This window comes from Oncorhynchus clarkii, chromosome 2 (genome assembly GCF_045791955.1).
Source record: "Oncorhynchus clarkii lewisi isolate Uvic-CL-2024 chromosome 2, UVic_Ocla_1.0, whole genome shotgun sequence".
NCBI classification, from domain to species: domain Eukaryota; kingdom Metazoa; phylum Chordata; class Actinopteri; order Salmoniformes; family Salmonidae; genus Oncorhynchus; species Oncorhynchus clarkii.
In genome coordinates, this window is record NC_092148.1 from 25,498,536 (window position 1) to 25,511,900 (window position 13,365).

The 13,365-nt window shown below is 41.7% G+C and overlaps 1 protein-coding gene across 1 annotated transcript; it reads left to right on the top strand.

The window, feature by feature from the left end:
• Positions 1 to 6,115: 6,115 nt before the first annotated feature.
• On the top strand, positions 6,116 to 12,437 carry LOC139364956 (tumor necrosis factor, alpha-induced protein 8-like 2b). Its single transcript, XM_071102234.1, has 3 exons — positions 6,116 to 6,638; positions 10,720 to 11,042; positions 11,209 to 12,437. Exons 2-3 carry the CDS (start codon positions 10,725 to 10,727, stop codon positions 11,449 to 11,451), a joined length of 561 nt encoding a protein of 186 aa, XP_070958335.1. The 5' UTR covers positions 6,116 to 6,638; positions 10,720 to 10,724; the 3' UTR covers positions 11,452 to 12,437.
• The last annotated feature ends 928 nt before the right edge of the window (positions 12,438 to 13,365 follow it).

The following is a 13,365-nucleotide window of genomic DNA, read 5'->3' on the forward strand; positions in this document are numbered from 1 at the left end:
GGACCTGCCTTACAACAGGCCTACAAAGCCCTCAGCCCAGCCTCTCTCAGCCTATTGCGGACAGTCTGAGCACTGATGGAAGGATTGTGCGTTCCTGGTGTAACTCGGGCAGTTGTTGTTGCCATCCTGACCTGTCCCGTAGGTGTGATGTCCGGATGTACCGATCCTGTGCAGGTGTTGTTACACGTGATCTGCCATTGCGAGGATGATCAGCTGTCCGTCCTGTCTCCCTGTAGCGCTGTCTTAGGCGTCTCACAGTACAGACATTGCAATTTATTGCCCTGGCCACATCTGCAGTCCTCATGCCTCCTTGCAGCATGCCTAATGCACGTTCACGCAGATGAGCAGGCACCCTGGGCATCTTTCTTTAGGTGTTTTTCAGTCAGTAGAAAGGCCTCTTCAGTGTCCTAAGTTTTCATAACTGTGACATTAGTTGCCTATCTGTAAACTGTTAGTGTCTTAACAAGCGTTCCACAGGTGCATGTTCATTAATTGTTTATGGTTCATTGAACAAGCATGGGAAACAGTGTTTAAAGTCTTTACAATGAAGATATGTGAAGTTATTTGAATTTTTACGAATTATCTTTGAAAGACAGGGTCGTGAAAAAGAAGGCCAGCATATCCTGGAGTCGCCTCTTCAATGTTGATGTTGAGACTGGTGTTGTGCGGGTTCTATTTAATGAAGCTGCCAGTTGACGACTTGTCTGTTTCTCAAACTACACATTCTAATGTACTTGTCCTCTTGCTCAGTTGTGCACCGAGGCCTCCCACTCCTCTTTCTATTCTGGTTAGAACCAGTTTGAGCTGTTCTGTGACAGGAGTAGTATACAGCGTTGTATGAGATTATAAGAAATCCCGCTAAGCCCTCAGACGAACCATTAAACAAGCAAAGCGTCAATACAGGATTAAGATTGAATCCTACTACACCGCTCGTCGGATGTGGCAGGGCTTGAAAACTATTACGGACTACAAAGGGAAACCCAGATGCGAGCTGCCCAGTGACGCAGCTAAATGCCTTTTATGCTCGCTTCAAGGCAAGTAACACTGAATGCACGAGAGCACCAGCTGTTCTGGACAGTTGTGTGATAACGCTCTCGGTAGCCGAAGTGAGCAAGACCTTTAACCTTTTGCGACTAGGGGGCAGTATTTTCATTTTTGGATAAAAAACGATCCCGTTTTAAATGGGATATTTTGTCACAACAAGATGCTCGACTATGCATATAATTGACAGCTTTGGATAGAAAACACTCTGACGTTTCCAAAACTGTAAAGATATTGTCTGTGAGTGCAACATAACTGATGTTACAGGTGAAACCCAGAAAAAAATCCAATCAGGAAGTGCATTTTTTGAAAGCGCTTCATGCCAATGACTCCTTATATGGCTGTGAATGGGCTACGAATGAGCTTACGCTTTCTATGTATTCCCCAAGGTGTCTACAGCATTGTGGCGTCTTTTTACGCATTTATGTTGAAGAATAGCCGTAAGGGACCACATTGAGCAAGTGGTCACATGATGGCTCCCGCAGAAAATCTTGCGTAAAGTACTGAGGTAGCCATTATTCCAATCGCTTCTAATATAATTGTCCCGACGGATATATTATCGAATAGATATGTGAAAAACACATTGAGGATTGATTCTAAACAACGTTTTCCATGTTTCTGTCAATATTATGGAGCTAATTTTGAAAAAAGTTTGGCGTTGTAGTGACCGCATTTTCCGGTCGATTTCTCAGCCAAACGTGAAGAACAAACGGGAGCTATTTCGCCTACAAAAATAATATTTTTGGAAAAAAGGAACATTTGCTATCTAACTGGGAGTCTCCTGAGTGAAAACATCCGAAGTTCTTCAAAGGTAAATTATTTAATTTGATTGCTTTTCTTATTTTCGTGAAAATGTTGCCTGCCGCTAGCAGAGCCTAGCATAGCATTATGCCATGATAAACTTACACAAATGCTAGCGTTGGCTGTAAAGCATATTTTGAAAATCTGAGATGACAGTGTGATTAACAAAAGGCAAAGCTGTGTCTCAATATATTTCATTTGTGATTTTCATGAATAGGAAGATTTTCTAGGAAGATTTATGTCTGCTGCGTTATGCTAATTAGTTTGAGGCGATGATTACGCGATGATTACGCTCCCGGATCCGTTTGAGAGTCACAAGAAGTTAAAACAGGTCAACATTCACATTCAAGCAGACCACCATAGTCCCTGTGCCCAAGGAAGCGAAGGTAACCTGCCTAAATGATTATCGCCCCGTGGCACTTACGTCGGTAGCCATGAAGTGCTTTGAAAGGTTGGTCATGGCTCACATCAACAGCATCCTCCCGGACACCCTAGACCCACTCCAATTCGCATACCACCCCAACAGATCCACAGACGACGCAATCTCAATCGCACTCCACACTGCCCTTTCTCACCCGGACAAAAGGAACACCTATGTGAGAATGATGTTCAATGACTACAGCTCAGCGTTCAACACCATAATGCCCACGAAGCTCATCACTAAGCTAAGGACTCTGGGAATAAACACCTCCCTTTGCAACTGGATCCTGGACTTCCTGACAGGCCACCCCCCAGGTGGTAAGAGTAGGCAACAACTCGTCTGCCAGGCTGATCCTTAACACTGGGGCCCCTCAGGGGTGTGAACTTAGTCCCCTCCTGTATTCCCTGTTCATCCACGACTGCGTGGCCAAACACAACTCCAACACCATCATTAAGTTTGCTGACGACACAACAGTGGTAGGCCTGATCACCGACAACGATGAGACGGCCTATAGTGAGGAGGTCAGAGAACTGGCAGTGTGGTGCCAGGACAACAACCTCTCCCTCTATGTGAGCAAGACAAAGGAGCTGATTGTGGACTACAGGAAAAGGCGGTCCGAACAGGCCCCCATTAACATCGACGTGCTTGTACTGGAGTGGGTCGAGAGTTTCAAGTTCCTTGGTGTCCACTTCACCACCGAACTATCATGGTCCAAACATTCCAAGATCGTCGTGAAGAGGGCACAACAAAACCTTTTCCCCCTCGGGAGACTGAAAATACTTGGCATGGGTCCCCAGATCCTCAAAAGGTTCTACAGCTGCACCATCGAGAGCATCCTGACCGGTTGCATCATCGCCTGGTATGGCAACTGCTCGGTATCTGACCGTAAGGCGCTACAGAAGGTACATCACTGGGGCCAAGCTTCCTGCCATCCAGGTCCTATATAAAAGGCGCTGTCAGAGGAAAGCCCAGAAAATTGTCAGGGACTCCAGTCACCCAAGTTATAGACTGTTTTCTCTGCCACCGTACGGCAAGACGTACAAGAGCGCCAAGTCTAGGACCAGAAGGCTCCTCAACAGCTTCTACCCCCAAGCCATAATACTGCTGAACAATTCATAAAATCACCACCGGACAATTTACATTGACACCCCCCCCCCCCCAGCCTGTACACCCGCACACTGACTCAGTACCGGTGCCCACTGTATATAGCCTTGTTATTCTTATTGTGTTACTTTTTATTATACATTTTTATTTGAGTCCACTTGGTAAATATTTTCTTCTTCTTGAACTGCCCTGTTGGTTTGTAAGTAAGCATTTCACGGTAAAGTCTACACTTGTTGTGACAAATAAAGTTTGATTTGATTTGATACTCTAGATACTCAACTAAAGAAGGCCCGTTTTATTGCTTCTTTAATCAGAACAGCAGGTTTAATGATCAATTCGCCTTTAAAATGATAATTAGGATTAGCTAACACAACGTGACACTGGAACACAGGAGTGATTGTTGCTGATAATGGGCCTCTGTACGCCTATGTAGATATTCCATTTAAAAAATCTGCTGTTTCCAGCTACAATAGTCATTTACAACATTAACAATGTCTACACTATATTTCTGATCAATTTTATGTTATTTTAATAGACACATTTCTTTAGCTTTTCTTTCAAAAACAAGGACATTTCTAAGTGGCCCCAAACTTTTGATCGGTAGTCTATGTAAATGAGATATTTCTGTATTTCATTATCAATAAATGTGCTAACATTTCTAAAAACATGTTTTCACTTTGTCAAATTTCTAAAAACATGTTTTCGCTTTGTCAAATTTCTAAAAATATGTTTTCACTTTGTCATTATGCAGTATTGTGTGTAGAAGGGTAAAAAAATATGTAATCCATTTTGAATTCAGGCTGTAACAACAAAATGTGGAACAAGTCAAGGGGTATGAATACCTAAGGGTTAGTGAGTGCTACAGACCTACCTACCACACACACAGACACACACACACACACACACACACACACACACACACACACACACACACACATCTGAACTCTCCTTGTAGACATTTCTGAGGGAGATGTCATTACATGATTAAGAGGAAGCCGTCAGGAAACCGCTTAAGCCCTATTTCCTGTCTGTTGCTATGGTGACAGGCCCACTTTTGCAGTTGCAGTTCACTATCTCTAGTCAGTTAATTTCTTGCCGGAGGAAAGAGAAAATAAACACAAAGGTGCAGGTGTCTTTGAATCCCCACTGCACACTCTGTAGGCTTGTATCCGTTCAGACTCTCCCTTCAGTTCAACTGGGCCTTGGTCTGACCTCTCACCCTGACACATGAAAACAATCATTGGCTCAAAGGCCTTAGCCCCATCGGATGGAGATGTTTTTATGGGTTGAGCCTCAGCAGGCTGTTTGGTCCAGCTGGATGTCGTTCACATAAACCTACAGATAAACAGAGTGCTTTTGAATCAGGGAATGGCCAGGCCTGTATGAATCAGAGCATTCATGAATTGTGGTCAGTGTAAACACAAAACACACTTCCCTTAGTAGGAATTGTTGAGATTGATAAAATTCACCCCCTTTATAACTAAAGATCCAAGACTAGGATATCTGTAATATACATTTGCTAGTGGCCGGGGGGCGTTACTTGGCTCATTGTGCTCTAGGGACTCCTTGTGGCTGGCCCGGGTGCCTGCAGGCTGACTTCAGTCGTCAGTTGAATGGTGTTTCCTCTGAAACGCGGGTGTTAAGAAGTGCACAGTTTGGCAGGAAGCATGACTCGACCTTCGCCTCCCGACCCCCTTGGGGAGTTGCAGTGATGAAACAAGATCAATATTTTGGGAAAATTGAGGAAAACCTGCCTCACTCTTATAAAAACGTAACCCTGGGAGTTTTACTTTTCAGAGGAACAATTACACAAATGTTAATGACAAAATGTTGACTGTTTCTGAGTGGTCCAATGTCAGTTCTGACTTAAATATGCTTGTCCATCAATGATTCCAAAACAAATTTACTGAGCTTGAGCAATTGTGACAAAAACAATGGATATACCTTGCCCTAAGAGTTGTGTAAGGTTGGTAGACTTATGATTCACAGCTATAATGACTGCCAAAGATGCTTCCACCAAGTGTTAACTCTGGGGTGTGAAGACACACAATCAAGACATCTTTTTTCCCTCTTCTTTAAAAAAAGAATTCATTTGGAAATATCTTATAATTTTATTTCACTTAAATCTAATTTAATGCCTTTTTAGATAGTATTTTAAGGCAGCAACGTGAAGAATGTGCAAGGGATGTGTAGATTTTCACCATGCATTGTCTGTACTATTACCCCAGTCTACCTATGTCTATGTATTTGCTTTTCACAAATTCAACATCAATTGAAACTAAGCCAACACGAGGAGAGATAAAATCTATGGCAACCAATGCAAACAAAACTGGTAAATAGGTCTTATATGTTCATCAGTTTTCACTGACTTCCCTCCATTTCAAACCAATGTGAGCTCAGTATTTTCAAATACTGTTCATTCATGCCAATGTAGTTATAATACAGTATATACAGTATACACTCCATACAGTATAATCCCTTCATACTCTACTATGTCACCAGGGTCAAAATTACAATGACAAAAGTAAAGCAGTGAAATGTTAAAGGTTTAGGATTAACAGATGAACTATATGAATTTATACATTGCTGGTGAGCAGATGTGACATGGAGTCCATTGCTGACAGAAGCTGCATTCCTGCAATGGTGAACACAAAAAGGGTTAAGCCGCTCCCCTTTCAAATGACTGTGTTACTGGATTATTGCTAAATTCTTTCTGGGGTTTTCACTTGTCAGAACAAGCAGAGGCCCACTGTCAGCAGATAGAGAGAGAGAGACAGTCAGAGAGGGAGTGAGAGACAGTCAGAGAGAGAGTGAGCGACAGACAAAGACCTAGACAGAGACAGAGAGCGCGAGAGAGAGCGAGAGAGGAACAGAGTGGGTGAGAGAGAAACAAAAAGAAACAGGGAGACTGATAAAGTATGAAGAGGGAGGAAAGCAAGAGAGAGATACTGTAGTTTGAAGAGGAACAAAAGTTTGAATTTGAATTTGAGGGAAATACAAGAGAGAGAGAAGGAAAGAGAGAGAAACACACTAAGGGGTGTGTCATAGCAATTTAGTTCCTCAAGGAAGTACAACTGACATTTATCTTGAGACGATGGCGAGCAGCACAGATAGATGAGACACAGATAGATGAGGATTTTATTTTATTTTCACCTGGTAGGATGAAGGGATTCCATTAACGAGTGCTCAATGCTGACAACCTGAGCCACGTGCTGTGGGGACTGAGACGTTTGACACGAAGGAGGGGGGGGACTCTCTCTGGCACACACAGGTAAGAAGACTCTCAGGGCTTTCTCTATCTGATAAATCAACCATGTCTTTTCTATGCACAGATAGCTCTACCTTTGACAGAAATAACGTACACTCTTGCAAATATAACACTTGTGTTATTATTATAGCGAGCTTGTCCTTTTTTGTTATATCTTTCAATACAGTTTAAGTTTATGTGGATAAAGTGAGAAGGAAGGTGGTACTGAAGGACCAATAAGATCATGTTTGAATTCCTCTTCGATAGTTTTCTAACTTACACTGGACTTGGGAGACGTGTACTGTATGTACACTCAGAGTCATGCTGGAACAGGAACCCAGTCCTGACAGACAGCTGTATAACTGAGGAGAGAAACCATCTGTGCCTGGTGGAGCTTGCACAATCAAACAAGTTGTGGACTTTCTTTTCGTCTACTAGCCTACACGGATTGAGAGTGCCAGAGAGCCAGTCAGAGCGAAAGACAAAGACATGGAAATGACACAGCAAAGTGTTGGACAGACTAAGGGGTAAAAACAAAATTGGTCACCACAAACCAACTACTGTTTCTCTTCCTTAATAATAAGCCAGCAGAGTTGTGTGTCAGTCTTGAACAACAACTCTTCAAAGACTTCGAGAAACGTTACAAGACTGACAAAACATGCAAAAATCCTACTGTATGAACACTTTTGAATGAGAAACTGCCAGCATCAAACATCAAGCATTCAGTCCAACACCATTATTAATGAAGCAATACTTTTGTGATGCCAGTTTTTGGGCCATTATTGTGCCACATGCTGAACCTGCACACACACGGGACATATCCTGATTTAGAAACCCATACCAACTAAATGCTGAGAGAAGAACTGGAAAGTTCCGCACTTTGTGAGGTCCTCTACTGAAAAGAAAGGTCTGGACCTGAGCTCAGGATAATGCCACCAGGAGTGTGTTCAACGAGGTGGTAGAACTGCATATATTCTCTGTTTGTATGATTAAAAGTCATGCCCATCCTATATGATATATTTCTATCTGAAATACCCTGAACATTTCTCCCTTCTGAATAGATACTTTAAGAACTGGGAGGCCTCATTGTCCCATAATACCACTCAAGTCTGGTGACAGGCAGCGGGTGACATAAGCCTTTAGGGCTAGTGTTAGTGGAACATGTCTGCTTGACCTGGTGCTTTGTAATAGCAGCAGTAGAAGTCACATTCTGTCTAGGGAAGTCGAAGGGACTCCACAATTCCCCTGCTAAGCCCTGTGGGAGTCCAGAGGATTTACCTGGGCGTACACACACAAACACACACAGCAGTCATCTACGGAATGCTAAATATTTACCTCTCCCACCCCGCCCCCCTGCGCATAATCTTCCAATCAGCGATCACTATCTCCAAGTCAGTCAGCACAGCTCTTCTTGATCCACACAACCTGCCCTCCTAACACTGGAGTCATGGAAGACCCACATTGCTTGGCTTTTCCCATTCCTGAAAGTGTAATAATGTCTGGTTTCATAAAATTGGTTCCTATTGTTAATGGAGAAGTTAGTGCTCTTCCATCCATAGCCTAATGGACAGCAACTCAAATTGACCTTCTTGAGTGCTCTTTAAATGTGTACATGGTCATTGTTGCTGTACTCCACATGAACTGTGTAAACATAAAAAGCATTATCAGCCTGCCCTGTGCTGTCCATTACAGGATAGTGTTTTTTTCTCTTGGCTGTCGCATGAAGACAACCCAAAAATGATATTTATACTTTAAACAACTGACCCTTAGCAGACTAGTCAAATAAACAGAGTGAACTTTCCTTTAAGCCAAGCCAAAAAGCCAGCTGTCTCCAGCTGCGGCTCCATATTTCTGCAGGGAGGATACATGGCTGATGGGTGCGCACGTCTCTCAATCCCCACTGGGTTTTTCTGCACTGGAATGAGATTGAGAGTGAATCTGAAATAGCTATCATGCTGTTCCACTTCCATTATCATCGTTAAGGGAAATTCATCTAATGAATGTTCCCGCAGAGAGCGGAGGCTTTGTACTGGAGCGTACCATTAGAAATGTGACACTGGATACGCATGTAATAAAAACCCAGTGGGATGACATATGGGAGATGTGTGTTTGCTGATTATAGAACATAGCCTATTAGTATGTCAGGATCATTTGATTTATTGGCAGAAAATTCATTTGCATTTATTGCTTACTGCATCAATTGTGAGTCAGATAGATGACCGTCATTTGGATCACGCACGCATGCACTAGCACACACACACCTGGACCCGTATTCATAAAGCCTTTCAGAATAGGAGTGCTGACGTAGGACCATTTCCTGTCAGTCAATATAATCTGTTTCATTATTATCTAAAAGCTTAAACAGATCCTAGATCAGGACTCTGAGACTCTTTGTGAATACGGACCTGAAGCGATTTAAAAAAGACCCATATTTGTGAAAGCCTTGTTGCCACTTAAAGGATGCCTCAATGTAAGACCTTTTGTCTAAGGGAGGATTCCAAGACAGTAAATATACACTCTTAGGGGGAAAAAAGTGCTTTCTATAAGCTAAAAGGGCTCTTCGACTGTCCCTATCGGAGAACCATTTTTGTTTCCATGTAGAACCCTTTCCACAGATGGTTCTCCATGGAATGCCAAAGGGTTCTACCAGTAACCAAAAAAGTGTTTTTCCTATTGGATAGCTGAATAACCCATTTTTCTAAGAGTGAAGGATGGGTCTAGGACCATGACTTGCTCCAATCCCCCTGTTCTGATACAATCTAGGAGCACTTGTAGAAACCTGCCTGATCTATTCAGCCTACCTGCCTCTCTCACATACTTGTCCACACAGGCCTTAAGTGGAGATTCAGCCCTGAAATTATCCCCACAGGATGATTGTGTATGCTCTCAACATGTAACAGAAACCAATGATAGGAATTGTGTAACCTTTTATACATAGTTCATAACTATTTTTACAATGTTGAAAATTATATCGAAATGATGTGGCCACAATGTAAAGATATACAATAGATAATTATTTGTGTAAAGGCTTATACTAGAAAGTGGTACCTTCTGAGCATTAGACTGTGTGTTACATTTAGGTTAGGCCCAATTCCATAGGTGTACCATGGAACCTACTGTGTTAATTTGATATTGAATACATCAAATAAACCTGCAACACAGCTGCAGGACAAAGCTGCAATGACACTAGTCCTGTTAAACGGTATGTGGTGCAACAGTTTTGTGTGTTTACGTGATGTAGGTGCACTCAAGTCCTCCCATGAGGGGTAGCTCTCTGTATCTTCACTCCCCTGACAGGGACACTGTGTGGGGTGAGGCTGTAACCTTGGTGGGTATTACCCAGTGGTGTAAAGTACTTAAAGTAAAGTACAAGTAAAATTACTTGAAGTACTACTTAAGTAGTTTTTTGGGGTATCTGTACTTGACTATTAATATTTGGCAACTTTTATTTCACTATATTCCTAAAGAAGATGTACGTTTTACTCCATATATTTTCCCTGACAACCAAAAGTACTCGTTACATTTTGAATGCTTAGCAGAGCAGGAAAATGGTCTAATTCACACTTATCAAGAGAACATCTCTGGTAATCCCTACCGCCTCCGAGTTGGCAGACTCACTAAACACATGGTTTGTTTGTAAATGATGTCTGAGTGTTGGACCATGCCCCCTGGCTATCCGTAATTTTAAAAAACAAGAACATTTTGCCATCTGGTTTGCTTTAAATAAGGAATTTAAAATGATTAATACTTTTACTTTTGATACTTAAGTACATTTTAGCAATTACATTTACTTTTGATACTTAAGTACATTTAAAAGCAAATACTTTTAGACTTTTACTCAAGTGGTATTTTACTGGGTGACTTTCACTTGAGTCATTTTCTATTAAGGTGTCTTTACTTTTACTCAAGTATGACAATTGAGTACTTTTTCCACAACTGGTATTACCCATGGAACATCCCCTGGATGTCTCAGTTGGATTCTCTGTAATGCGAAAACAAAAAGCCCAGAAAACTGAACTGAGGGAGATCCTGTGGCACGACTGAGCTAGGAGTTAGAAATAACATAATCAGCCATCTCTGCTCACTTCTCTCTCCCAACCCCCAGGTAGGATGGAGTCATTCAGCTCCAAGGATATGGCCATGCAGGCCCAGAAGAAGATCCTCAGCCACATGGCCAACAAGTCTGTGGTCCATATGTTCATAGACGACACCAGCAGTGAGATCCTAGACGAGCTCTACCGTGTTTCCAAAGAGTATTCAGGGAACCGCTCAGAGGCCCAGAAGGTGGTGAAGGACCTGATCAAGATAGCAGTGAAGATTGGCGTGCTGTTCAGACACAACCGTTTCAGCCCAGAGGAGCTGAGTCTGGCCCAGGACTTCAAGAAGAAGCTGCATCAAGGAGCCATGACAGCCATCAGCTTCTATGAGGTAAACATACCGGCGGCACCTTGCATAACACTATGTTACAGTGAGTTAATCGATCATAGACCTCTATGCATTAACGGCCAATCATTCTGTATGAAAACAGATAAAAGACGATGACAACATAATAACATTGTTATCCTTTCTCTATTTCCCACTTATTCTTGTTCAGGTGGAATTCACCTTTGACAAGACAGTAATGTCGGAGATCCTGACAGGATGCAGAGATCTGCTGTTGAAGCTAGTCGACTCCCACCTCACACCCAAATCCCATGGTCGCATCAACCACGTATTCAACCATTACTCCGATCCAGAGCTTCTGACCCAGCTGTACAACCCCGATGGACCCTTTAAACCCAACCTCACCAAAATCTGCACCGGCCTCAACCGTCTGCTGGAGGAGGGGACGTTATGAGTGTGAGCAAGTCTACAATTGTGAGAGAGACACTGGAAGATCTGCTTGATGGGGTCTGCTTAGAACGCAAGAGAGGACTGTGTGTAAGGCCAGGAAGTGTCCATGCTCTAAATAAGAACTGGCGAGATTTGTGATTCAAGTTTTACTTGATGTAGTCACTCACTGATCTGTTATTTTCCAAAAAGGGTACTGCCCAAAGTGGAAAAAAATATGAAAATACGCAGGATGATGTATAGTTAATGTCTCCTGATGAATTGTGTCTCAACGAATGGAGTTCCTGGAAAGTCAGGATTAGGTTAAGATTGTGTCAACCACCTGATTTTTATACAGTGGAATTTCCGTCCATGGTTTCACATTCTCATGTACTACTATTCTATTTTTTCCTCTCTCTCTCTCAACATATTATGTACTGTATAGGGAAAGAGAAACCTCAAGGACTGACTGACAGAATGAAAACAAGGGTTAAAGCAAGAGGTGAAATATAACCACAATCTAGTGGTCCAGCTGGCAATGACTCAGTACTGCATGTATCAGCTGCATGTATCAAAGAAAAAAAATAGAAGCTTATTTACAAAAACAGTGCACATCTATTGTGGAGATACAAGACAGTCATTTTATAAGACCCAAAGAGAAACTGGATTGGAATATTTAAGAACGGGCTATAAAATAATTCAGCTTTATTTGGGCCTTGTACATCATATGATTGGAAAAAAATAAAATGCCTTGTAAATTGGTGCCTTTATTGTCTATTTGTGAATATATTGACTTCACATCTTTAGTTAATGTTTTTAAAATATACAATATGTGCAATTTATCAATAAATTGACAACAATGTGTATACATACAGTATGAGTCAAAAGTTCTACTCATTCAAGGGTTTTTCTTTACTTTTTACTATTTTCTACATTGCAAAATAATACTGAAGAGATCAAAACGATGAAATAAAACATATGGAATCATGTAGAAACCATGATTCTGGAGCACTCCATCACTGTCCTTCTTGGCCAAACAGACCCTGGAGGTATGTTTTGGCTCATTGTCCTGTTGAAAAACAAATGATAGTCCCACTAAGCACAAACCAAATGGTATGGCGTACCGCTGCAGAATGCTGTGTTAGCCATGCTGGTTAAGGATGCCTTGAATTCTAAATAATAGAGTACTACAATCTAGTGGTCCAGCTCGCAATGACTCAGTACTGTATGTAATCAAAGAAAAAATAGAAGCTTATTTACAAAAACAGTGCACATCTACAAGACAGTCATTTTATAAGACCCAAAGAGAAACTGATTACTTGTTAGATATTACTGCATGGTCGGAACTAGAAGCACAAGCATTTTGCTACACTCGCATTAACATCTGCTAACCATGTGTATGTGACAAATAACATTTGATTTGTATTGATTTGTTATCACGAAAGTGTCAACAGCAAAGCACCATCACACCACCTCCTCTATGCTTAACGGCGGGAACCACATATGCAGAGATCATCCGTTCACATACTCTGCATCTCACAAAGACATGGGGGTAGGAAGCAAAAATCTCAAATGTGGACTCATCAGACCAAAGGCCAGATTTCCACCAGTCTATGTCCATTGACTGGCTCAAAACGCATTAAGAAGGAAAGAAATACCACAAATGAACTTTTAACGAGGCACACCTGTTAATTGAAATGCATTCCAGGTGACTACCTCATGAAGCTGGTTGAGAGAATGGCAAGTGTGCAACGCTATCATCAAGTGTAAGGGTGGATACTTTGAAGAATATCAAATATATTTTGATTTGTTTTTTTTGGTTACTACATGATTCCATGTGTTATTTCATAGTTTTTATGTCTTCACTATTATTCTACAATATAGAAAATAGTAAAAAAAAAATAAAGAAAAAAACATGGAATGAGTAGGTGTGTCCAACATT

Bases quoted from the DNA above. Each gene is read 5' to 3' on its own strand.
- LOC139364956 (XM_071102234.1), top strand. From the start codon at position 10,725: ATGGAGTCATTCAGCTCCAAGGATATGGCCATGCAGGCCCAGAAGAAG. The intron at 11,043-11,208 runs GTAAACATACCG...ATTCTTGTTCAG, and splicing joins CAGCCATCAGCTTCTATGAG to GTGGAATTCACCTTTGACAA.